Source organism: Salmo salar, chromosome ssa15 (genome assembly GCF_905237065.1).
Source record: "Salmo salar chromosome ssa15, Ssal_v3.1, whole genome shotgun sequence".
NCBI classification, from domain to species: domain Eukaryota; kingdom Metazoa; phylum Chordata; class Actinopteri; order Salmoniformes; family Salmonidae; genus Salmo; species Salmo salar.
Genome location: NC_059456.1, coordinates 62,374,218 through 62,399,710, shown reverse-complemented (window position 1 = coordinate 62,399,710; position 25,493 = coordinate 62,374,218). Strand labels below are relative to the sequence as shown.

Here is a 25,493-nt window from a genome sequence, read left to right as displayed (position 1 = left end):
TGACAATTTAGTCTTTTTTCCACCACTGTACTTAAGTACATTGAAAACCAGACACCTTTAGACTTTTACTCAAGTAGTATTTTACTGGGTGACTTTTACTTGAGTCATTTTCCATTAAGACATGTTTACTTTAAATCAAGTATGACAATTGAGTACCTTTTCCACCACTAGGGATGCTCTTGTATAAGCAGATAATAATCATTGTGATGAGCCTATGGAATGGGAGGTGGAATTTAAGGCATGTGAGGGGAAAAGCTGCAAGCATTAGTTAGCCAGTGTATGTGTGTGGGTAGGATGACTATGGTGGGCACAGTAAGATGGGCACTGCTTATGTGTCGACTAGTGTGGAAAATGTGTAACTGCTTATGGCTGCTCTTGTATGAGCTCGAAGTGACAATGGATGTTGGGGTAACATTAATTGTGTGCTTGACTGCACTGAGTGTGTGCGTGTGTGAGAGAAAGAGTGTGTGTGCAGGGGGTGTGACCGTGTCATGTGTGGGGAGAGTGTTTGACTGCTTCATCACACCCCTCTGGCATAGAGAGGGAGGGAGAGCGACCTTCTCCGACACACTCACTGGCTGTGGGTAATGGTTGCTGTGTGTGTGAGCTGGTATGTGAGCGTGAACGAGGGGTATGATTATTCCTATGGAATAGGAAGAGCAACCATGAATACCTCAAAAGGAACCTCAGAATGGTGGGAGGAAAAGGAGAGATGACTATTCCTTTGATGCTTTGATCATATGGTTTCCCTGCTTTCGGTTTGTTGTGGGAATTACTTATTTTAGCAATATATATATATATATATATATCTTTTTTGGGGGTTGTTTAAACAGTTAAAGGACATAGAAATAGACATCTATGGAACAGGATTTTTCATGCAATAAGTGAAGTCAAGATATGCTTCAAGTAGAACAGAGATATGAAGAGAAGAAAACAGCTTTTTGTCCTGCTTGTTAGCGAGTGAGACTGGGTCACAGAGGATACCGTATTCCCAGGGGCACCTTGCTGGGTCTGCTGGCCACTACAACAGAACAGCTACTTTGGTCGGATGTTTTGACAGGACTGCAGCCATGCTTTGTGGTCTGAGGAGAGAGGCGAAGAACAGCAGCATCGGTAAATCTGCCTGACACTCACTGATTGTGATGATGAATGAATGAATGAATATCACAGCCGTCATAGGCTATCTAGTGTGCACTGCATGTCATATGGTTTGTAGTGCTCCACCCTAGTATTGCAATAGTAAGGGGCTAAGGACTATCAATAGCACCTGTAACAGTATTTAGTTCTGAATGTGAAGAGTGTAGTGAAGTATTTATACCTGTGATTCAATGTCTTCAGCATGGTGGTAACACACATCCCATTGGGCACACTGGTTGAATCAACATTCATTTAAATTACATTGAACCACCCTGGAATAGATGTTGAATTGGCATCTATTCCCAGTGAGGTAGCTTGTCACATAGCTAGACTTTCTGTCATTAGAGGTTATTTAGTCAGCTGGAAATGTTACACTTTTTTCCTATATTTGTACACATTCAGATGAATTCAGATTTGTTGAATGACACTTTGAATGACAGCTTTGTCAAGCACCATTTTACTCACAGTATATCTATTAATTCGCTATTAAGGTACAGACAGTAGACCTAATGCCATTTAATTAGGGCCAGACAGTACTGAATACAAGGCTGCAGTCTGAAATTGGAGCAGATATGGCAATGCAAACTGGGTCTAGTGAAGCCCAGTTTATAAATAATGTTTTACCTCTGAAAATAGCACTGTGATTTCATAGCTATTGTCAGAGGCCCCCACATTTAACCTACATTCTGATTGGTTCTAAAGGGGATAGCATACGGTGCCCTGAATTAGATTAAGTTAATTGACTCGCCAGAAATTAATAGGGGTGACTATTTTTCTAACATTACTTTGCACACCACTCTAAGTAATGTTGTAAGTACTTGTAACGGCTGTCGGGAGAGAGAGTAGACCAAGGCGCAGTGGAGTTAGTGTTCATCATGATTTTAATGGACGAAAGAACACTATACACAAAAACTAGAAAACTGACAGCCAAACAGTACTGTCAGGTGCAATACGTAACAGAAACAATTACCCACAAAACCCCAACGGAAAAACAGGCACTTATGTGTGACTCCCAATCAGCAACAACCAACAACAGCTGTGCCTGATTGGAAGCCACACGGCCAAAATCAATGAAACAGACAATATAGAAAATGAACATAGAACGCCCACCCAATGTAACACCCTGGCCTAACCAAAATAAAGAACAAAAAACCCCTCTCTATGGCCAGGGCGTTACAGTACTGTCCTGTTTGCAGATCTTAAGTGTATTGTTTTTGCAGTTCCGTACTTGATTCTTTAGCTACCACAGTAGATGAGTATTCCCTCTGCCAAGACAACATGCTCCTACTAGGAGGTTCGTGCCCTGCCATACCCAGTTATGATGTTGTTCTGTTCAAGGGGGCATTTTGTTTTGGCCGCTGAATTGATTAAGCCAAATAAAGGAGTAATGTATTTGGCCCATGATTGGCCCGTCAGGATCACTAATTATGTTTTTCTTAACTGGTACAGCTGTATGTATGGTATAGTTGCGTTCAGTCACGTGGGGCGTATGGGGTCTTTGTAACCCAGAGCAAACGTTGCCTTTTGACTGCAATGATGGCTGCTTGGACTGTCAGGCCCCTCATGAAGCTATGGGACCATGCACGCTGCTGCCTGTCACAGTGTGTCTTTGGTGATTCACACTGTATGTATGTGCATGCGTGGCCGCCGTGCACTTATGCCCTAAGGTTGTTGAACAGGATGTTTGTGCAAGGAAGTGTACATTATCGTTGTATGCATATTCCTGCATGAACTTGAGTTTTCTTTTTGTCAACTCTCATTATGTTTCATTTTTATATTATGTCTGCATATTTTCCACAGTTAAGATGTGGCTTATCAACCTCCATGATTCTATAATATGGAGACATTCCTTCTCCTCGTCTCTCCTTCAAATGCACTGATTTGAAAATGTAGGAAAGGTGAAAGACCAGTACCAGCTAAATGTTTTCCCCCATTCTTTTACATCTGTGCAAATGAAAGAAAGGTGACTAAGCTATTTTAGGCTATTGAGATACACTCCATGTTATTTTGTCTTTGGGCAAATTAGTCCTGTGCATGACAAGAATGAAAATTTGAGAATTTTTCCCTTTTTGACCAAAGGCTGGCCCATTTGAATATTGATGATGTGAATTTAGTTAAGGGTCATGTGATATTATGCACGAGGGATGATTAGTTGCGATACAAAAGTGGATGAATGGTTAATTGAGTGTAGACAACACAGAACAGAAATATCACCTACACACGTCATCATGACAATCCTGCTTAAAGCTGATGAACAGGATATTACTAGGCTAAATTAGCATTTTGTTTTTCATCACCAATAGTGTTACATGTGACATTGTACTGTATAGCTCAGCAAGTGAGTGGAAAAGCTGAGCTGCGTTCAATCAATAGTAAGAATAGTGCTTATGTCAGAATATTTGGAGCATACAGTGTATGAAGTCTACCTGTCAGTGTGGACCTCTCATAGGCCCAAGCTCTCCTCAAATGTTTTTTAAACAACTTTGGCTTAGCTTTTCCTTAAGTGTGTAATATGATGTTTAAGTCATTTGGTTGAAAAGTTCATCCTCAGTGGACAGGATTAAGGAAGTGCAGCATCAGATTTCTCATCACAAATGCTGACATGCCCGTGCTGTATCCAGATTCAAATGGCAAGGCAGGGCAGGTTCACTGCAAATCTGGGCCCGGTGCTGTGTCAGAAATGGCTGCCACTGTAAAAAGTGGATCCCAGAGGAACAGAGAACATTTCCTGGTTTCCTCTGTAGCAGCTGTTGTAGTTGACTGAAAATGTTTGTATTCTCCACATGCCTGAACAGTCCTTTAACCACAGCATGTTCCCTCAAGAGCATTTCCAGCTCTGATGTATACTGTATGCATCATCTTGGTGCAGACATCATGTTTCACTGCGGGTAGAAGATGCCTGTGGACACATCGCACTATCAGCTCCTCCAAATCTAAATCTTAACCATTAGGGTGAACAAGGCAACATTATCTTCAGATAAGCGTCTATTGGGACAAGTTCATACTACTCACACTAAAACTAGCTGTCTTGATCTCTTTACCTCTCCCACTGTTACCATGGAAACAGCAGCATGACCTTCCGGGTCTCTGAGATTGACACGCCAGTGTTCTTTGAGTTAGTTAGCTAAGTGCCTGTTAGAGGAGTTCCTTCCTGTTGTGCCCCTTTCTAATGTTCACACTCCCTCTAATAGGGATCAAAGGGTTAAACGAGGCCCAGGCAGCTGTCAGTGTGTGGACAGGGGATGTGATGGTGTCAGATTCCCCTCTTCTCTACGGAACAGCATGCACACATTCCTCACATACTATAGTAGTTTTCCAAATGTCCAGATTATTCATCAAATGTCCCTTTCATTATTCCAGATGATGGGCCATACTCTAAGGGCAGCAAGGACTCTGGAGGGACCGACCATGCCCTTACCTCCAGGAGACGCAGTATTAAAGGTACAATGTGATTAAACCTTACTGTAACTTTCAGTCGTTCTACATTCTACAGTATCTTCTGTGGTACCATATCCACTATCTTCAGCCTTTCTCCATGATGGAAAGCTATCCACAAGAGTCATGCTTTTCACTGGGATTGTTTGATTGCACATGTTCCATCACGTCTGTGCTACATTAGTTGATGTGGTACTGTAGTGCTTAGATAAGGTGAAGAAAATGCCTATGTAGCATACCTGTCGTTGGAGACTAAAGGAATCCTCTCCCTCTGTGGACTTCATTTAGCATTTAACAGCACAATGTGTCTGCAGCCAGACAGAATGGAACCAAGCACATACACTATATATACAAAAGTATGTTGACACCCCTTAGTGGATTCAGCCATTTCAGCCACACCCATTGCTGACAGGTGTATAAAATCGAGCACACAGCAATGCATTCTCCACACACAAACATTGGCAGTAGAAAGGCCTTACTGAAGAGCTCAGTGACTTTCAACGTGGCACCGTCATAGGATGCCACCTTTCCAACAAGTCAGTTCGTCAAATTTCTGCCCTGCTAGAGCTGCCCCGTTCAACTATAAGTACTGTTATTGTGAAGTGGAAACATCTAGGAGCAACAACTGCTCAGCCACGAAGTGGTAGGCCACACAAGCTCACAGAATGGGACCGCTGAGTGCTGAGGCGCGTAGCACGGTAAATTGTCTGTCCTCGGTTGCAACACTCACTACCGAGTTTCAATCTGCCTCAGGAAACAACATCAGCAGAAGAACTGTTCATCGGGAGCTTCCTGAAATGGGTTTCCATGGCCAAGCAGCCGCACACAAGCCTTAGATCTCCATGCGCAGTCCCAAGCGTCGGCTGGAGTGGTGAAAGCTCGCCTCCATTGGACTCAGTGGAGCAGTGGAAACGTATACTCTAGAGTGATGAATCACGCTTCACCATCTAGCAGTCCAATGGACAAATCTGGGTTTGGCGGATGCCAGGAGAACGCTACCTGTCACAATGCATAGTGCCAACTTTAAAGTTTGGTGGAGGAGTAATGGTCTGGGGCTGTTTTTCATGGTTCGGGCTAGGCACCTTAGTTACAGATAAGGGAAATCTTAACGCTACATCATACAATTACATTTTAGACGATTCTGTGCTTCGAACTTTGTGGCAACAGTTTGGGGAAGGCCCTTTCCTGTTTCAGCATGAAAATCCCCTGTGCACAAAGTGTGGTCCATACAGAAATTGTTTGTCGAGATCAGTGTGGAAAAACTTGACTGGCCTGCACAGAGCCCTGACCTCAACCCCATCATAAACCTTTGGGATGAATTGGAACGCTGACTGCGAGCCAGGCCTAATCGCCATACATTAGTGCCTGACTTCACTAATGCTCTTGTGGCTAAATGGAAGCAAGTCCCCGCAGCAATGTTCCAACATCTAGTGGAAAGCCTTCTCAGAAGAGGCTGTTATAGCAGCAAAGGGGAAGCAACTCCATATTAATGTCCATGGTTTTGGAATGAGATGTTCGACGAGCGTTTGTCCACATACTTTTTTTCATGTAGGCTAACCTACAACGTCTAAACGCACTACGGCTAGCTAGCCATCAGTTAGGGTCAACCCCAATTTGAACTAAAATTCTGTTCAGGAAATTAATAAATATAATTTAGGAATCTAGAAAATTGCCCTTTTGTGTCAAGATTTACATTTTCAATTCATCCACTGAATTCCACCCAATTATGTTGAATGTACTCAGTTAATATAGAGCTGACCCCATCCATGACATCATCACCAAAGAGACAGAGATGGAGAGATAGTAAAGGCAGCGAAAGAGAGTTAGTCAGAATGAGAGAGAGAGCGAGAAAGAGGCAGAATGATAGAGGCAGAGATAATCAATCCGTGTTTGTAGCAGCACAGACAAACAGGTTCAGTGTCCCAGATGGATGCTGACTCTTTGACTCTATCCATCCACTGTTCCTCCTGTCCGTTTCTGTGTGTCTATAGAGGACTACTGGGGCGTGACCACGTTGGACCTGATAAAAAGGGAGGGCAGCAGCCTGGGCCTCACCATCTCCGGGGGGTCCGATAAGGACGGCAAGCCCAGAGTGTCAAACCTGCGGCCAGGTGGGCTAGCTGCCAGGTGAGATCTTGGCTAGGATGACACATCTGTAACCAGGCAACCGCAGCGAGGTGTCTGTATGTGTTACCCGCCACCCACACATGTCGTCTCTAATGTACCATCTCGCCCTAACCTAGGTATTATAGACACTGCAGTAGAGCAGCTCTTTACTGGGTGATGTTTAGCCTGGAACTGATATTACACCAGGACACAGTCTATGGGAGAGTCTCCTATGTTAATAAACAAGATAAATATGGATGTTCCCACCTACTCACGAATCACACAAACTAAATTAAATAATGTTTTACTACAGTGAATTAATTTGTATTAACTTTATGTAGAGAACATTTTCAGCAACTACCTGCTTTATTTAATTGCCTCTCTATTTGCTTGGTATTCATAATATTTTATGCTGCTTCTACTCTCTGTTTATCATATATGCATAGTCACTTTAACTATACATTCATGTACATACTACCTCAATTGGCCCGACCAACCATCAGTGCTCCCGCACATTGGCTAACCGGGCTACCTGCATTGTGTCCCGCCACCCACCACCCACCAACCCCTATTTTACGCTACTGCAACTCTCTGTTCATCATATATGCATAGTCACTTTAACCGTATCTACATGCACATACTACCTCAATCAGTCTGACTAACCGGTGCCTGTATGTAGCCTCGCTACTGTATATAGCCTCGCTAATGTTATTTTTCACTGTCTTTTTACTGTTGTTTTTATTTCTTTACTTACCTATTGTGCACATAATACCTTTTTTGCACTGTTGGTTAGAGCCTGTAAGTAAGCATTTCAGTGTAAGGTCTACACCTGGTGTATTCGGCGCACATGACAAATAAACTTTGATTTGATGTAATGTTTCTATTTTGGAGTGTGGAGCGATGTTATTTCAGTACAGATAGTCTAATTAACATTCAGTTAATTTAATTTGTTCCTATGTCAGCCACGAGAGCAAAACCCAATGGAAAGCACTCACGCTTCAGTGACTAAGCGTCATGTGACTGCTAGCCTCTAATGACACACACACATGAAATACTTGGAATATAATATTCTTTCTGCCACCACCGAGGTGTCTCAGTGTAGAATGTGGGACAACTAGACATGACAATCATAATATTGCTGAACAGCTTATCTCACCATTATAACCTTTACAACATTGGCCTCTTTGCTGGTCTGTAGGTCTCGAATACAGTAAACCCTGAGTGTACAATACATTAGGAACACCTGCTCTTTCCATGACATAGACTGACCAGGTGAATCCACTTTGAATCTATGTTCCCTTATTGATGTCACTTGTTAAAACCATTTCAATCAGTGTAGATGAAGGGTCGGAGAAGGATTTTTAATTGAGACATGGATTGTGTATGTGTGCCATTCATAAGGTGAACGGGCAAGACAAAATATTTACAGTGCATTCGGGAGTATTCAGACCCCTTGACTTTTTCCACATATTGCTACGTTAGACTTTTTCTAAAATTGATAAAATTGTTATTCTCATCAATCTACACACAATACCCCGTAATGACAAAAACAGGTTTCTAGAGATTTTTGCTAATTTCTTAAAAATAAAAACAGAAATAACTCATTTACATAAGAATTCAGACGCTTTGCTATGAGACTTGAAATTGAACTCAGGTGCATCCTGATTCCATTGATCATCCTTGAGATGTTTCTAGAACTTGGTTGGACTGCACCTGTGGTACATTCTATTGATTGGACATGATTTGGAAAGGCACACGCCTGTCTATATAAAGGTACCACAGTTGACAGTGCATGTCAGAGCAAAAACCATGAGGTCAAAGAAATTGTCCGTTGAGGTCAGAGACAGGATTGTGTCGAGGCAAAGATCTTGGGAAGGGTACCAAAACATGTCTGCAGCATTGAAGGTCCCCAAGAACACATTGGCCTCCCACATTCTTAAATGGAAGAAGTTTGGAACCACCAAGACTGTACCTAGAGCTGGCCGCCCGGCCAAACTGAGCAATCGGGGACAAGGGCCTTGGTCAGGGAGGTTACCAAGAACCCGATGGTCACTCTGACAGAGATCCAGAGTTCCTCTGTGGAGATGGGAGAACCTTCCAGAAGAACAACCATCTCTGCAGCACTCCACCAATCAGGCCTTTATGGTGAAGTGGCCAGACGGAAGCCAGTCCTTTGCAAAAAACACATGACAGCCCGCTTGGAGTATGCCAAAAGGCACCTAAAGACTCTCAGACCATGAAAAACAAGATTCTTTGGTCTGATGAAACCAAGATTGAACTCTTTGGCCTGAATGCCAAGCGTCACGTCTGGCGGAAACCTGGCACCATCCCTACGGTGAAGCATGGTGGTGGCAGCATCATGCTGTGGGGATGTTTTTCAGCAGCAGGGACTGGGAAAATAGTCAGGATCGAGGGAAAGCTGAACGAAGCAAAGTACAGAGAGATCCTTGATGAAAACCTTCTACAGAGCACTCAGGAATTCAGACTGGGGCGAAGGTTCACCTTCCAACAGGACAACGACCCTAAGCACACAGCCAAGACAATGCAGGAGTGGCTTCGGGACAAGTCTCAATGTCCTCGAGTGGCCCAGCCAGAGCCCGGACTTGAACCCGATCGAACATCTCTGGTGAGAATTGAAAATAGCTGTGCAGCGACACTCTCCACCCAACCTGACAGAGCTTGAGAGGATCTGCAAAGAAGAATGGGAGAAACTACGGAAATACAGGTGTGCCAAGCTTGTAGCGTCATACCCAAGAAGACTCAAGGCTGTAATCACTCCCAAAGGCGCTTCAGCAATGTATTGAGTGAAGGGTCTGAATACTTATGTAAATGTGATATTTCATTTTATGAAAATCAATTTTTGCTTTGTCATTATGGGGTAATGTGTGTAGATTGGGGATTTTTTGTTATCCATTTTAGAATAAGGCTGTAACGTAACAAAATATGTAAAAAGTCAAAGGGTCTGAATACTTTACGAATGCACTGTAAGTGCCTTTGAACAGGGTATGGTAGTAGGTGCCAGGCACACTGGTTTGAGTGTATCAAGAACTACAACACTGCTGGGTTTTTCACGCTCATCAGTTTCCCGGGTATATCAAGAATGGTCCACCACCCAAAGCACATCCAGCCTACCTTACACAATTGTGAGAAGCATTGGAGTCAACATGGGCTAGCATCCCTGTGGAATGCTTTCGACACCTTGTAGAGTCCATGCCCCAACGAATTGAGGCTGTTCTGATGGCAAAAGGGGGTCCAACTAAATATTAGGAAGGTCTTCCTAATGTTTTTTACACTCAGTGTATATCTATGCTGAGATGAGAACATATGACCGTGTTTGGTTAACTGATGCGTTTGTGTGTGTCCTGCATCACTGTAGCAATTGTCAGTAGTCCAGAGGTGTAGCAGAGCAGTACATCTATTTAAATAGTATCTAAATGAGCTTTATGTTGACAGACAATAACACATGAGTGACACCATGTGCAACATCTCTCTCCTCATCTCTGTCTGACTGGAGAATGTTTAGCACTACTTCTTAGCACCTTTTCTTATTGTCCATCGCAATAGCAATGATTTACATTAATATAGCTTGTGTTATAATTAGACAATATGCTACAAAGATGCCAAACAGTGTTCATGACAGGGCAAAGATGAAAATACACAACAATGTTCTCAAGCCATCAGGACATGAGATGTTGTTTTGAGAGAATCATTAGTGAGGCCAGGAGATTTTCCAAAGCATGTGACCCAACCCAGAGTTATTCCTGGCTAAGTGACATGGTCAGGAAAACTCCTGGCCCTACTCATCAACCAACATTTTCAATTGTTAATCCATCCTCTTGTCTGCACAGGAGTGACCAGCTGAATGTGGGAGACTACATCAAGTCAGTGAACGGCATCAATCTGTCCAAGCTCCGCCACGATGAGATCATCAGCCTGCTGAAGAACATAGGAGAGCGTGTGGTTCTGGAAGTGGATTACGAACTACCTCCTTTTGGTACGAGCACTTCTACTGTGTAGGCCTGCCTCTGGGCTGCTGTTAGTAGTTATGTTATGTCCATGCCTTTGCATTTCAATGACATATACGATATTGCAGATCAGGTCAACAAATCTTGCTTTTGTACTTGGATGAAAAGCCTCCAATTCTCTCTGTTTTTGTATTCTTGCCATCGGACGTTATTCCAGTACAGTACTAGCTCATCTATTTCTGGACTGTGACCCAAAAAGTAAACATATAATTGATTATCCCATTGGAGACTGGTGTCATTTTCAATTGGAGGACGGGCTCATTATAATGGCCGAAATGGAACCTGGAATGTGTTTGATGTCTTCGATACATTTCAATTTATTCTAGCCATGAGCCGTCCTCCCTTCACCAGCCTCCACCGGATGATCCAGTGGTGACTTATAAGGATTCAACCTCCAAAACAGCTACCCAGCAATAGGTTGTACTTCTGGCAGTGAGTGGGTTGCAGTTAACACTATCTTACAATGTTCCATTATTTTAAAAGTGGGTAAAACCTTCATGCCACTGTGTTTTTGCAATGGTGATTGGGTTTGTGTCCTGAGATGTTGGTTGGCAAGATGGTGTTGGTCTGATTCTGTTATTGTGTCTAAACTCTGAATTATTCTCCCTCTCTGTTTTCAGTCCAGAACACTCCTACAGGTGTTATAGCTAAGACTATAGAGGTGTGCCTATACAAGGAGGGCAACAGCTTTGGATTCGTCATGAGAGGTGGGCATCATCAAGTCTGTTAGAATGTATATTAAAGGGTGGGAAAGGATGAAAGATTGCGCTAGAGCTGGTTTGTGTTCTGTTGTTCTAGGAGGGTTCCATGAAGACTGGCACAGGTCTCGTCCTCTGGTAGTGACCTACGTACGGCCCGGGGGTCCAGCTGATAGGTAAAGACATGCAGAAGAGATAAGACTGTGTGCGTGCACACATGCTTATACCCTCATGAGTAATTTCACATTAGTAAGTGCAAGGATGTTTCTATCATTTTGGGGGCTCTAAGCAAGATTTTGTTGGGGGCCCCTCCCAACTCACTGAAAACATTTTAGGGGCTCCCCTCTTGGTGGCACAGAGAAAAAGGTGAAGCTTTAAAGGGCATTTTCTGCAATTATACACATTTTGCCATTTTAGCAGTTTTAAAACACATTTCATGCGATTCACATTTCAAATAAATAAAATATTATTTCTCAAATGCTTCGTAAACAACAGGTGTAAACTCACAGTGAAACGCTTACTTACGGGCCTTTCCCAACAGTGCAGAGAAAAAATTTATAGAAAAAACAACACAAGGAATAAATGCACGAGTAACAATAACTTGGCTATATACAGTTGAAGTCGGAAGTTTACATACACTTAGGTTGGAGTCATTAAAACTCATTTTTCAACCACTCCACACATTTCTTGTTAACAAACTATAGTTTTAGCAAGTCAGTTAGGACATCTACTTTGTGCACGTCACAAGTCATTTTTCCAACAATTGATTACAGACAGATTATTTCACTTATAATTCACTGTATCACAATTCCAGCAGGTCAGAAGTTTACATACACTAAGTTGACTGTGCCTTTAAACAGCTTGGAAAATTCCAGAAAACAATGTCATGGCTTTAGAAGCTTCTGATAGGATAATTGACATAATTTGAGTCAATTGGAGGTGTACCTGTTGATGTATTTCAAGGCCTACCTTCAAACTCAGTGCCTCTTTGCTTGACATCATGGGAAAATCAAAAGAAATAGCCAAGAACTCAGAAAAAAATTGTGGACCTCCACAAGTCTGGTTCATCCTTGGGAGCAATTTCCAAATGCCTGAAGGTACCACGTTCATCTGTACAAACAATAGTAAGCAAGTAATAACACCATGGGACCATGCAGCCGTCACACCGCTCAGGAAGGAGACGTACTTTGGTGCGAAAAGTGCAAATAAATCCCAGAACAACAGCAAAGGACCCTGTGAAGATGCTGGAGGAAACAGGTACAAAAGTATCTATATCCACAGTAAAACGAGTCCTCTATCGACATAACCTGAAAGGCCACTCAGCAAGGAAGAAGCCACTGCTCCAAAACTGACATAAAAAAGCCAGACTATTGTTTGCAACTGCACATAGGGACAAAGATTGCACTTTTTGGAGAAATGTCCTGTGGTCTGATGAAACAAAAATAGAACTGTTTGGCCATAATGACCATCGTTATGTTTGGAGGAAAAAGGGGGAGGCTTGCAAGCCAAAGAACACCATCCCAACCGTGAAGCACGGGGGTGGTAGCATCATGTTGTGGGGGTGCTTTGCTGCAGGAGGGACTGGTGCACTTCACAAAATAGATGGCGTCATGAGGAAGGAAAATTATGTGGATATATTGAAGCAACATCTCAAGACATCAGTCAGGAAGTTAAAGCTTGGTCTCAAATGGGTCTTCCAAATGGACAATGACCCCAAGCATACTTCCAAAGTTGTGGCAAAATGGTTTAAGGACAACAATGTCAAGGTATTGCCCTGACCTCAATCCCATATAAAATTTGTGGGCAGAACTGAAAAAGCATGTGCGAGCAAGGAGGCCTACAAACCTGACTATGTTACACCAGCTCTGTCAGGAGGAATGGGCCAAAATTCACCCAACTTATTGTGGGAAGCTTGTGGAAGGCTACCCGAAAAAGTTGACCTAAGTTAAACAATTTAAAGACAATGCTTAAAGGCAGTGCCTGTCCAGTTAAGATGCTCTCAATGGTGCAGCTGTTTAACTTTTTGAGGATATGAAAGCCCATAACACATTTTTTCAGCATCCTGAGGGGGAATAGGCATTGTCGTGCCTTTTTCACAGTTGGTGTGTGTGGACCATGTTAATTCCTTAGTGTCGTGTCTTTGGCATCATTAAACTGAAGACTGTTTAGTTTATCAAATTATTCTCTGTAATTATTATTACGTGATTAACTAATCAGGTAGATGTTATTAACTAGGAAGTCGGGGCAGCAAGGAAAATATTCAAATTACAAAGTTATCATTTTCCTAATATAACTTTCAGATATTTTAATATCTGATCAATTAGTCTTCTAATTAATGAATTATTCTTTACCTCACGTTAGTCTCATTCCAAACGTCGTAAATTGTTGGTTATCTGCACGAACCCAGTCTTCACTATGAGTCATCCATACATCAATTGTCCTAATCATTTATTTATTAACTAACTAAATAATCACAGAAATGCACAAACAAACAAACAGTAGATATAGTTACAAGGAAATGATAGCGTAGTTTCCCTAGTGGGATAAACCGGTATCGTGGCTTGGTGGACAAAAGGGAAGTGGGGGTCGACTGAGATAAAAGACACTACAAAGTTGATAATTATAACAATTGAAATACTAATCCTTTGCACATGAACGCTCACTCATTCGGGAATAATTGCAGTCAAATATATATATATATATATTTATGCTCAGTGTTTCGTCATGATCTCTGTTGGAAAGTTTGTTTCTGTTGGAGAGTTTGTCCACCCTCTCGCTCTTTCTGCCGTGGTTAAAATGGATAGTTCAGAGTAACATTCAGCAATGTTGTTATAGAATAGATGTTTCGGCGGTTGTCGGTCTTCGCGTTCAATGGTACCGAATTCCTAACTGCAGACTAGCAATTAGTATCAAAGATTTGTTCTTATTCTGTCGGTATCGATAGTCTCAGAGTTTAACCACGTGGTATGGTTAAGAGATTCAGCAATCTACTCAAACCTTAACTCCCTCTGTGATGACGTACTGGTCTGAAACCTTAGCCCTCGTGGTTATCGAGGTAAGCATGGTCTGAAGATAAATTCTGAAGAAAAAGGCTGTCACATGACGCCAGATCAATGTCTGTGTTCATGGGGCGGGCCAATGACTTAGTTAACTTTAAAGGGAATTGGGTTCCCTTTCATTAAACAGTTTAAAATCACATTACATAAGTTCACAAATAGTTTCATCTTTACTCATTCATTTTATACAGCAATTAGATGCAAGACTCATAACTGAGACTCTTGTATTAACAGGGTTATGGTAATGTGGCTCTATTGTCTCTCATGAGTTTCACAAAATTGTACAAAACGGACCAGTTCGTAGCTGGCTACTTCACTGACCGTTTATACATTCTCCAGAACAGGAATATTGTTCAGTTCTCAACTTCTGTGATGTGGAAGAAATTCCTTTGTTCTCCTGTGAAACCTTTTCTCTCTCTATACTGTCTGGCCATGAGGAAGAGAGTCTCCTCCAGGAATTTACGACCTGAGATAACAGTAGCCTGGGTGTAGGCGAGAAAGAGAGAGGGAAGGCACGCTATACCCAAAGAGGGCCACGTCATGACATTAGTCACAGGTTTACGTCATCAGATACATCATCAGAGCGCAACAGAACATTGTACTGTCTACACTCGGTTTGTTGTTGGTATTAAAATGTTTTCATTAAATCGATTGGCTGGGACTGCAAGTTTGTGTTCCATTTTTTTGCATGGATTCTGTGAGTGCTAGCTAGCTGTACTACAGACACCTGTCGTCGTCGTGTGAAAGACGTTTTCGTAAAACAACTGGTTGCAATAAAGAGCCAACCTGGATACTAAGGAGATCCTGAGGGAAATTGACTAGTATCAACAGCTTTACGCTATGGAGGAACAACATACTCCATCATGGAAACCTGACAAAAAAAAAAGAAAAACAGATTCATCTACAGACTCGGACGATTTACTTACCGTTGAAGTAGAGGCTAGTTCTCTGGCTGGAATCCATGCAACACTGGAAAAGTTGTGTGAGGAGGTCAGGGGTGGACTGAAACAATAATTCAGACCGGGAATTTGACTCCATCCTAGGCCACCCTGTTCACGCAAACCACCAGACAGCTAATTTTGTAGGCTAACCCTGTTTGTTGATGTAACAGGTACCAAACTAGTTCTACATTTGGCCACTTTGTTCATCTGGGATGAAAGTTATCCACCTTACAAAATACAAACATTTGGGACTGACCAACAAGTAGCCTATCTGAACACTGAGTTTTCAAGGTATGCTATGGCTATGGATGCACCCTCAAAAACTCACTAGGAATACACCAATCATAGCACATACAAATGTACAAGGCTAGACACACAAAACAATTAGCCTACAGTTTTTAAAAAGAGAATGAGATATACAGAGTTAGCTCAAATGTTCAAATGATTATCTTTATGTTCAAGCATATCAAAAGTATCAAAAACTTCACACACATTCACTGAACTTGAACATAAGCTACAACAATGTAAGTATAATACAAAAGTCGAAAAAGCACTCCTCTACAAAAAAATGTTGATTACAATGTTCACTCCCTTGTGTCCATATCGCAAACAGCACAAAAATAAACACATCTATACACTGAGTCAATGAAATTGAATATTGGCTACATAACTGCAAGTATAATACGAAAGTCCAAAAAACATGCCTCTGTACAAAAGCTTTAACTCACAGCAAATGTTCTTTCACCCTTGTTAATCTGTTAATGTAAGGGGTGTGTAACTGGTGGCAGAGAAGTCAGACGCAGGAGAGCAGAAATGGGTAATAACCGGAGCAGTTTAATAAACAAAACCACCGGCATCCAGAATAACAACGTATGGGTACAAAACCTGTCGCGCACCCGACAGCAATGTGCACAAGCACTTACAACAAACAATTCCGCACAAAGACATGGGGGGGAACAGAGGGTTAAATACACAACACGTAATGAGGGATTGAAAACCAGGTTTGTGGGAAAACAAGACAAAACAAATGAAAAATGGATTGGCGATGGCTAGAAGACCGGTGACGTCAACCGTCGAACACCGCCCGAACAAGGAGAGGAACCGACTTCGGTACAAGTCGTGACAGTTAAGGAAGAGTCATAGCATAGCTACTTCAGAGTAACCAGTAAGTAATTACCACTAATAAACCAGTAGGTGGCGTGCTAACTCACTGCTCTCTGCCATCTTGTCAATGATGTCATCTTTGTTAAGTCCCTTAAGAATCTCCTTCTCTGTTGCCATCAAAAGGAACGCTTCAAGGTTCTCTTGAGTGAGGGAGATTCTTAGGCGGTTCTTCATGAATTTCAGGGTGGAGAAGGTCCTCTCACAAGCCACCTGAGTGATGGATAGGATGAGGTGGAACTTGTAGCCCAAACCAATGATGTGATACGCATCTGTGAGCAGATTGTACTGAGACAGGAGAAGATAGCAGCATATCGGGCAGTTTTTACATGTGGAACAACTTCTGCTCACCAACTCCAAACTTTCATCAGGATCCTCAAAGCCTTCCCCTGATTCATCACTGGTGTTGTACTCCTCCAATGCTGACTGTTTCAGTCTTTCCCACTGTTGTGCAAGGCTGCATGGCTCAACAGTGGCATGTTCATCAATTTCCAGTAAGCATTTGTGGAGCTCCTTCATGGCTGTCTTTGGAAGGCCCTTTTCTCTGATCTCAGGAAAATGCTTCGAATTCATGCAGGAGACATCTGCACACAGCACTGCATTTGCTGCATAATGGCGGTGAATACTTTCAACAACTGTGTCCAGTACCACATTGTGGATCTTGATTTTTTAATCCATGTCTGCATTAGCAATGGGCTCATCTTCTGCCAACTCACCTGGTTTTCTCTTCTTTTTTTTGTTCTCTTCTCTGGGAGTGCAGTCTGAGCTTCGGCATCACAGTCCTGCTGCTCCTCCAGAATGCCATTGGCCCACTCAACAAAGTCGTCTGCTGCGCTCTTCACACCCTCAAAGTCTCGGGCACACTTTCTCAGGTTGTCCTCCGTTCCCGTCACCAAGTGCGGTGCTTTTACGATATCCATGCCACTTGTTTGCAAGTATTTAGAGAGAGGGGACGTCTGCTCAAAAGTCCTGAGATAAACCTCAGCTGTAAGTATGGTTTCATACTTTAGGAGAGCATCCTTGTACCCTTGGGCCTTGCTTCGGATGGCAGGTTTTATGGTCACATCCTTTTGAATTCTTTCCATTGTGATGACCACATCCGTGTAAAGTGCATGGTCAGGCTTTGCAAAGCTTCCAGATACTTTCCTCAAGGCCTCGTCTTTGGCCTACCAGCGTGTTTCACCAATTATATCAAGCCGTCTGTGTCTCCTGTCCTCACTGGTTTCCTCCCATAGCTTCATGCGCTTGTAGGAATCTTGAACGAACACTGCAATGTCATTCAGTAGTGAGAAAAGGGATTCACTTGCCACAACCACCCCAGTGGTGTCAGTTAACATAAGGTTGAGGACATGTGAGTAACACCATATGTGCACCTGGCTAGGAGACTCTCCTGTGAGCAATGCAGAGAAGCCCCTGTATTGTCCCTGCATATTAGCTGCTCCGTCTGTTGCATTACCAACACACTGTTTGATATCTATGTCCATCTTCTCAAGGGTCTGTTTCACAAGGTCCACAAAGTAATGTCCAGTCCATGACTCACAGTCAATGACCGCAATGAGTCTCACATGGACAACATCAGTGACATATCACAGACCTATTGCACACTGGTCTTTGGATGTTAAATCCTGTATTGTGTCCATTTGTATTGAGAACATCCCTGCCTTTCTCACTTCAACAGCAATTGTCTGCTGAATCAACATTCTGATGACTTCAATTACTTTGTTTGCTGTTGTTCTGGACATCATAGTTACCAAGGACCCTCTTCCTTAATTTCCTATCTGCTTCTTGCTCTTCTCAATGCAATCACTAACATGCTCTTGTAGGCAGACATCATATTTGCTTAGCAACAATATAAGCTCAAGAAACTTGCCATGATTGACGGCCATGTTTTCCAAGTTATATGCAGCTTCATGTCTGTGTCCTCTGTAGCTAAGCCCACATTTACCAATAACTTTAACTACATCAATCACACGTTCCATGACCTGCCCCCTCTTTCTGACCTGGTCTCGTTGAACTGACATTTGCTTATCACTCAGAAGGGTACGGATGTCTGCTTTGCTGGCTCTGAGGAAAAAGGCTCTGCACTTTCTCTATGGGTCTTGCTTCTCTCATGTTCCTGTACTCTCTGATGGGCATGTTTCCAGGCCTGCATGCCTCCTTTGACAAATGCACTATCACTGGCTGAAGGTTTTGCGAATGCAAGACATACTGAGCAGAACAAGGAGTGAGTTATTTCATGATATGTCAGCCATTTTCTGTTTGTGCCATCTTTGGAGTGGAATACATTGGGAATGACTCTTTGAGGGGTTTGTTTTGGGTGGTACTGAAAAAATAAGTCAAAATCCTTGGACTGAGGATGGCCAAAATAATCAAATGGATTTTCAGTGTTTTCGCTGTCCCTTTCTATTTTTCCTGTACTGGGCTCTGAACCTCTCTCTCTCTCTCTGCACATCTGGTTGCTCTGCAGAATGAGATTAACATTGTAAATAACCTCAACTTAAACTTGTATTATTTGTGCAGTCATCGATTGTATGCCCCCCGATTACAGTCTTACTGATCATCTCATAAATAAAGCACATATTCATCTAAAATCATCGCCTACATGTTTAGGTTTGTGCTCTGAAGTTGTACCTGAAGGTTCCTGCTCTGAGTCTGAGTCTGACTCTGAACTGACCACCATCTCCTGTTCTGCAGGAGCACCTGAAGCTCTAGTGCTGCTACTGCTTCCTTCTCCACCTTTACAAAGAAAATACTCTATTATCATACTCACTATCATTAGTGTATCAGTAGGCTACATTAATACAGCTCTGGAAAAAATTAAGCTTGGTCTCTTAATTTGGACTGGTCTCTTAATTTTTCCCAGAGCTGTATATTATTGTAGTAACTTGTCATGCTGGTACTAATGGCGCTAATGATCTTTGTCATTGCCTGTGCTGTGTCACACAGGCTACTGTGTTACGTTCATGGATGTATTATGGTTACATTACTGTAGCCTGTTTTGCTGTACGTGCACTTTCCCTAGTTTATGTGGCATGAGTCATGACCGAATGCTGGCAAGTCCATAGTCTAGGTTTACTATTTTTTACTAGGTGAAACATATTGCCTTCAATGTCATATTATGATCTCTATGTTGCACTCATTGCTATGATATAATTATGTCACGAAGATGGAAGATGGGCAAACTGTTTAGCCTACCGGCCGTTGTGTCACTATTATTAGCTAGGCTACTTAGCTAGCCATGCTGGGTGTCGTGTGTGTCAGTGTGTGTGTTTTAGCTAGTGTTTTTGACTGACCTGGGCCTTTACTGGTGAACATGTCACTTATTTTGCAGCATTTAGCTGCGTCTTTTTTATTCTCTCCCTCTCTGGTCCACCTTTCCTTTTCTGACCTTCCATTTCGCCGTGCGACTTGTCTAAAATGTTATCGGTAGAGAAGCAGGTAGACAGTTGCTATGTGCGTCGCGGAGAGTCCTGATGTCATTTTTGGCGCACGGGGACACTGCAGCGAGAGAGTGAGAGTCACGCCTGATGCGTGGATTCTCCGTCAACTCATTCCTGCTTGCTATATTATTGCTGGTCAAGTTGACTATTCACAGCCGGCCAAAACGACCATCAGGCCACCGGGAAATGTCCCGGTGCTCCCGACGGCCAGTCCGCCACTGGAGGAGGTAGCAGGGCTGAGGGGGTGTTTGGAGTTTAGCCAGAGTGAAATTCTCACGCTCCAAGGAGAAAACAAGGCACTCACAGCCAAGGTAAAAATCCACGATTCCAACATGGATTGTCTACTCAGGGAAAACAGGGTGATGAAGGAGTCGCTACTAGACATAATGTCGTAGCATACGTGATTTTTTTTCCTTTTTCTGGGATTCCTGAGGACGCATCCAATAATTCAGAGGGCGCGATCAGAGAATTCATGCAATCCGCCTTAAAACTTCCAATAGAGACTGTAAACAAGGTGGCTTTCCACCGAGTACACAGACTTGGAGCTCGGAGCGACAAGACCAAGGGTCCCCGACCGATCGCAAAATTTGAACACTACCAACAAAAGGAGCTGATCAAAAGCAGGGGAAGGGAGCTTAAAGGGACCAAATTCGGTCTCAATTACCAATTTCCAAGGGAGATAAACGAACGTCGTAAGAGACTGCATCCGGTACAAAGGGAGAAGGGTAAGCGTGCCTTTCTCATTGTGGACAAACTCTTTATAGATTGACAGCAATTCTGAGACAGCTCCATAACACCATGGCTATCCTTAATTCTACAGGGACTTCAGGTTACGAAAAAAAGAATGTATGGGATATGAACACACACGTACTCAATTACATGCTGGCTTACACATATGGACTTATACATACACACACTCCTGATCTCGCTCTCTTCTCTCACTCACTCTCTCTTTCTCTCTTTTCTTTTCTCTCTCTTGTCCAAACAGTTTTATAATTTAATATGTTTATTGTTTGTCTATCTTTTTTATGTATTTGTCTATAAGTTTATATATGTTCACAACAAGCAAGGGGAAGATATCAGAATAGAGGCATTGGGGAATAATAACATATTGTACGGAATACATTTGTACTGTAGTGAAGCCGTCTTTAGAGTAATGCAAGGTCTCTTTCATGATCATGTGAAACGTCAATTGCTATGGAAATGTTGGGATGTGTTTTTCCATGATGTTAAAGGTACTTATGATGCAACTATGACGGTGATACAATATGGATTACAATTATCATCATTAATATTAAGACTATATGGACTACATGTTACACACATAGACACTCAACCATGCAAATTAGCGGAGTTATTATTTATTTGGACATCACACATTATAGTCTTACTCTTATACAGACATCGTACACACTCAGTAAATCACATCCAATATCATACACATCAACTTACTCAAAGTTACTACACAGAAAATATCTTGTTTCAATTTTCTAACATCTGTGGCATTGGCTCACAGGCAAACAGGCAAGGGAATAAAACACATATTGCTAGAACCTCTTTCTTGAATTCTAAATATCAGACACTTGAAAGCTCTAGTTTTGACTGTCATAATACCTCTGATGGCAGTAACTTTACAAGCACTAATTATGGTCAATTTAGACTGAGAATAGCATCTAGTGATGGTAAGTATAGCCAGTTATAATTGTAACGGTTTAGGAATATAACACATATTGTTTGCAGGTAACTCACTCTATATCCTTAGATGAAGTTGGTTGGAAAAAGGAATGGGGTGGTGAAATAATTTTCTGTCATGGACAAGGGAACTCAAAAGGTGTGATATTAATTAACAAAAATGTCAATCTGAATGTGCAAATAGTCAGGAATGATTCGCAAGGAAGGTGGATCTTTTTGAATATGAAAGTGGACGAAAAAGAGATTTGGCTCATTAATCTATATGGTTCTAATCAGGATGATCCATACTTCTTCGAAAACATGTATACCAATTTATTGAATTTACAGGCACCAAATAACTAAATCATTATGGTAGGAGACTATAACACTGTTAAGTACCTCAATGGACCATTAAGGTAATCACTCTACAAACTATCATCACTGTGCCCTTAAGGAAATCACAAATATTATGGACACATTAGAAATAGTGGATATTTGGAGACTATAAAACCCCGACCTAGTGAGATATACCTGGAGGAGACTTAAATCAAGCTAGTCGTCTTGACGACTTTCTTATCTCTTTCGCTCTTGCATTAAAGGTTAAACAAGTTTTAATAGGAGACAGAATGTAATCAGATCATCATCTAATTGGCATTCACATAACTCTTATAGACTTTCCACGTGGACGGGGATATTGGACATTTTATCAAAGTTGAACAAATACAAAATAATTTATAACTGAATTTTTCTGGTATAATATAGGTTCAGCAAATCCCCTTATTGTTTGGGATGCCTTTAAATGTACTTTCAGAGGTCATTCAATTCAATATTCATCAATAATAAAACAAACAGTTTCTGGCTAAAGAGACAAGACTAACAAGGGAAATCCATTAACTAATAGTACAGGTAGATAGCAATAAAAACAATACTACAGAGATACAAAATAAGTTAGAGGAAAAAGAACTTGAGGAGCTTATTCAAGAACGATCTAATGTAATATATTACAAAAATAAAGCAAACTGGATGGAATATGGAGAAAAATGCACAAAAGTCTTCCTGAATCTCCAGTACAGGAACACTAACAAAATAATAACAACAACATTAGAAGATTAGAAATCCAAGGCTTAAAAACAAAGGTGTCCATGTATGCCGATGACTCAAGTTTTATATTAATGTCACGCCCTGGCCATAGAGAGGGTTTTGTTCTCTATTTTGGTTAGGCCAGGGTGTGACTGGGGTGGGCGTTCTATGTTCCTTTTTCTATGTTTTTGTATTTCTTTGTTTTGGGCCGAGTATGGTTCCTAATCAGAGTCAGCTGTCTATCGTTGTCTCTGATTAGGAATCATACTTAGGCAGCCTTTTCCCACCTGTGCTTTGTGGGATCTTGTGTGTGTAGCTGCCTGTGAGCAGCCCAGAACGTCACGCTTCGTTTTCGTCTGTATTGTTTTGGTGAGTTTCAATTTTATTAAACATGTGGAACTCTAAGTACGCTGCGCCTTGGTCTACTCCTTTAGACGAACGTGACAGAAGATCCCACCAAAGAAGGACCAAGCAGCGTGCCCAGGAGGAGCAAGGATCCTGGGCCAGGGAGAGAAAGGACTGGACATGGGAGGACATCCTGGACGGCAAGGGATCCTACACTTGGGAAGAGATCCTGGTCGGAAGTGATCGCCTCCCATGGGAACAGGTAGAGGCACTCAGAAGAGCGGAGGCAGCAGGAGAAAAGGACCAACGGCAACGGTATGAGGGAACACAGCTGGCAAGGAAGCCCGAGAGGCAGCCCCCAATTTCTTTTTGGGGGGGGGGGCACACGGGGAGTGTGGCAGAGTCAGGTTGGAGACCTGAGCCAGCTCCTCGTGCTTACCAGAAGCAGCATGGTACTGGTCAGGCACCGTGTTATGCTGTGAAGCGCACGGTGTCTCCAGTGCGCGCTCATAGCCCGGTGCGCTATAGGCCAGCCCCCTGCAAGTGCCATGCTAGAGTGGGCATCGAGCCAGGACGGGTTGTGCAGGCCATGCGCTCCAGACCTCCAGTGCGTCTCCAGGACCCGGTCTATCCTGTGCCTGCTCCCAGAGCCAGGCCTCCTGCATGTCTCCCCAGCCTGGTGAGTCCTGTGCCTGTGCCCAGAGCCAGGCCTCCTGCATGTCTCCCCAGCCTGGTGAGTCCTGTGCCTGCGCCCAGAGCCAGGCCTCCTGCAAGTCTCCCCAGCCTGGTGTGTCCTGTGCCTGCTCCCAGAGCCAGGCCTCCTGCATGTCTCCCCAGTCTGGTGAGTCCTGTGCCTGCGCCCAGAGCCAGGCCTCCTGCAAGTCTCCCCAGCTTGGTGAGTCCTGTGCCTGCTCCCAGAGCCAGGCCTCCTGCATGTCTCCCCAGCCTGGTGCGTCCTGTGCCTGCGCCCAGAGCCAGGCCTCCTGCATGTCTCCCCAGCCTGGTGAGTCCTGTGCCTGCACCCAGAGCCAGGCCTACGGAAAGTCCCGCCTGTACGGAGCTGCCAGAGTCGCCCGCCTGTCCGGAGCTGCCAGAGTCGCCCGCCTGTCCGGAGCTGCCAGAGTCGCCCGCCTGTCCGGAGCTGCCAGAGTCGCCCGCCTGTCCGGAGCTGCCAGAGTCGCCCGCCTGTCCGGGGCCCGCGGCGAGGGTCCCCAGTCCGGGGTCGGCGGCGAGGGTCCCCACACCAGAGGCGCCACCTAAGTGGGCCAAGCCGAAGGTGGAGCGGGGTCCACGTCCCGCACCAGAGCTGCCGCCGTAAGGAAGGCCCACCCGGACCCTCCCCTTTAGAGTCAGGTTTTGCAGCCGGAGTCCGCACCATTTTTTGGGGAGTGGGGGGGTACTGTCACGCCCTGGCCATAGAGAGGGTTTTGTTCTCTATTTTGGTTAGGCCAGGGTGTGACTGGGGTGGGCGTTCTATGTTCCTTTTTCTATGTTTTTGTATTTCTTTGTTTTGGGCCGAGTATGGTTCCTAATCAGAGGCAGCTGTCTATCGTTGTCTCTGATTAGGAATCATACTTAGGCAGCCTTTTCCCACCTGTGCTTTGTGGGATCTTGTGTGTGTAGCTGCCTGTGAACAGCCCAGAACGTCACGCTTCGTTTTCGTCTGTATTGTTTTGGTGAGTTTCAATTTTATTAAACATGTGGAACTCTAAGTACGCTGCGCCTTGGTCTACTCCTTTAGACGAACGTGACAATTAAGTCCGCAAGCTAGGTCCCTGCAATGTCTCATTGAAGATCTAGATAACTTTTCTGTGCTCTCTGGACTAAACCCTAATTATGATAAGTGTACAATATTACGTATTGGATCTTTAAAAAATACAACTTTAACATTACCCAGCAGTTTACCTATAAAATGGGCTGATGGTAGACCAAGTAGACATACTTGGTATTCATATCACAAAAGATATAAATAAGCTCTCCACAATGAATTTCAATAGAAAACTTGTAAAAATAGACATGATCCTGCAACAATGGAGAGGTAAATACCTGTCTATTTATGGAGAAATTGCCCTGATTAACTCCTTAGTCATATCTCAGTCTACTCACTTACTTATGGTGCTGCCTACTCCTGATTATTCATTTTTCAAATCATATGAGCAAAATATATTTCACTTCATCTGGGACGCTAAAGCAGACAAAATAAAGCATGCCTATCTATATAATGAATATGAATTGGGTGGGTTGAGATTATTAAATATAAAAGCACTAGACCTCTCTCTAAAAGCTTCACTTATTCAAAAGTTTTACTTGAACCCTAAATGGTTCTCAAGTAGATTACTAAGAAAAGCTCATCCATTGTTTAAAAATTGCCTTTTTGCAGATTGCCATGTCTCATTTT

At 43.0% G+C, this 25,493-nt stretch overlaps 1 protein-coding gene across 4 annotated transcripts in view; it reads left to right on the top strand.

Annotated features, from left to right (window-relative positions):
- Positions 1-25,493, top strand: part of LOC106571855 (glutamate receptor-interacting protein 2) — a 73,720-nt gene that overhangs the window by 8,274 nt on the left and 39,953 nt on the right. For 3 of the 4 annotated variants that reach the window (XM_014145354.2, XM_014145351.2, XM_014145356.2), the window contains exons 2-6: positions 4,498-4,578; positions 6,564-6,699; positions 10,527-10,672; positions 11,324-11,410; positions 11,502-11,577. In XM_014145354.2, the coding sequence (XP_014000829.1) occupies positions 4,498-4,578; positions 6,564-6,699; positions 10,527-10,672; positions 11,324-11,410; positions 11,502-11,577 (526 nt within the window). Of the gene's footprint in view, positions 1-554; positions 1,114-4,497; positions 4,579-6,563; positions 6,700-10,526; positions 10,673-11,323; positions 11,411-11,501; positions 11,578-25,493 lie in introns of those variants that run through there. The other variant, XM_014145355.2, reaches the window with a different exon arrangement.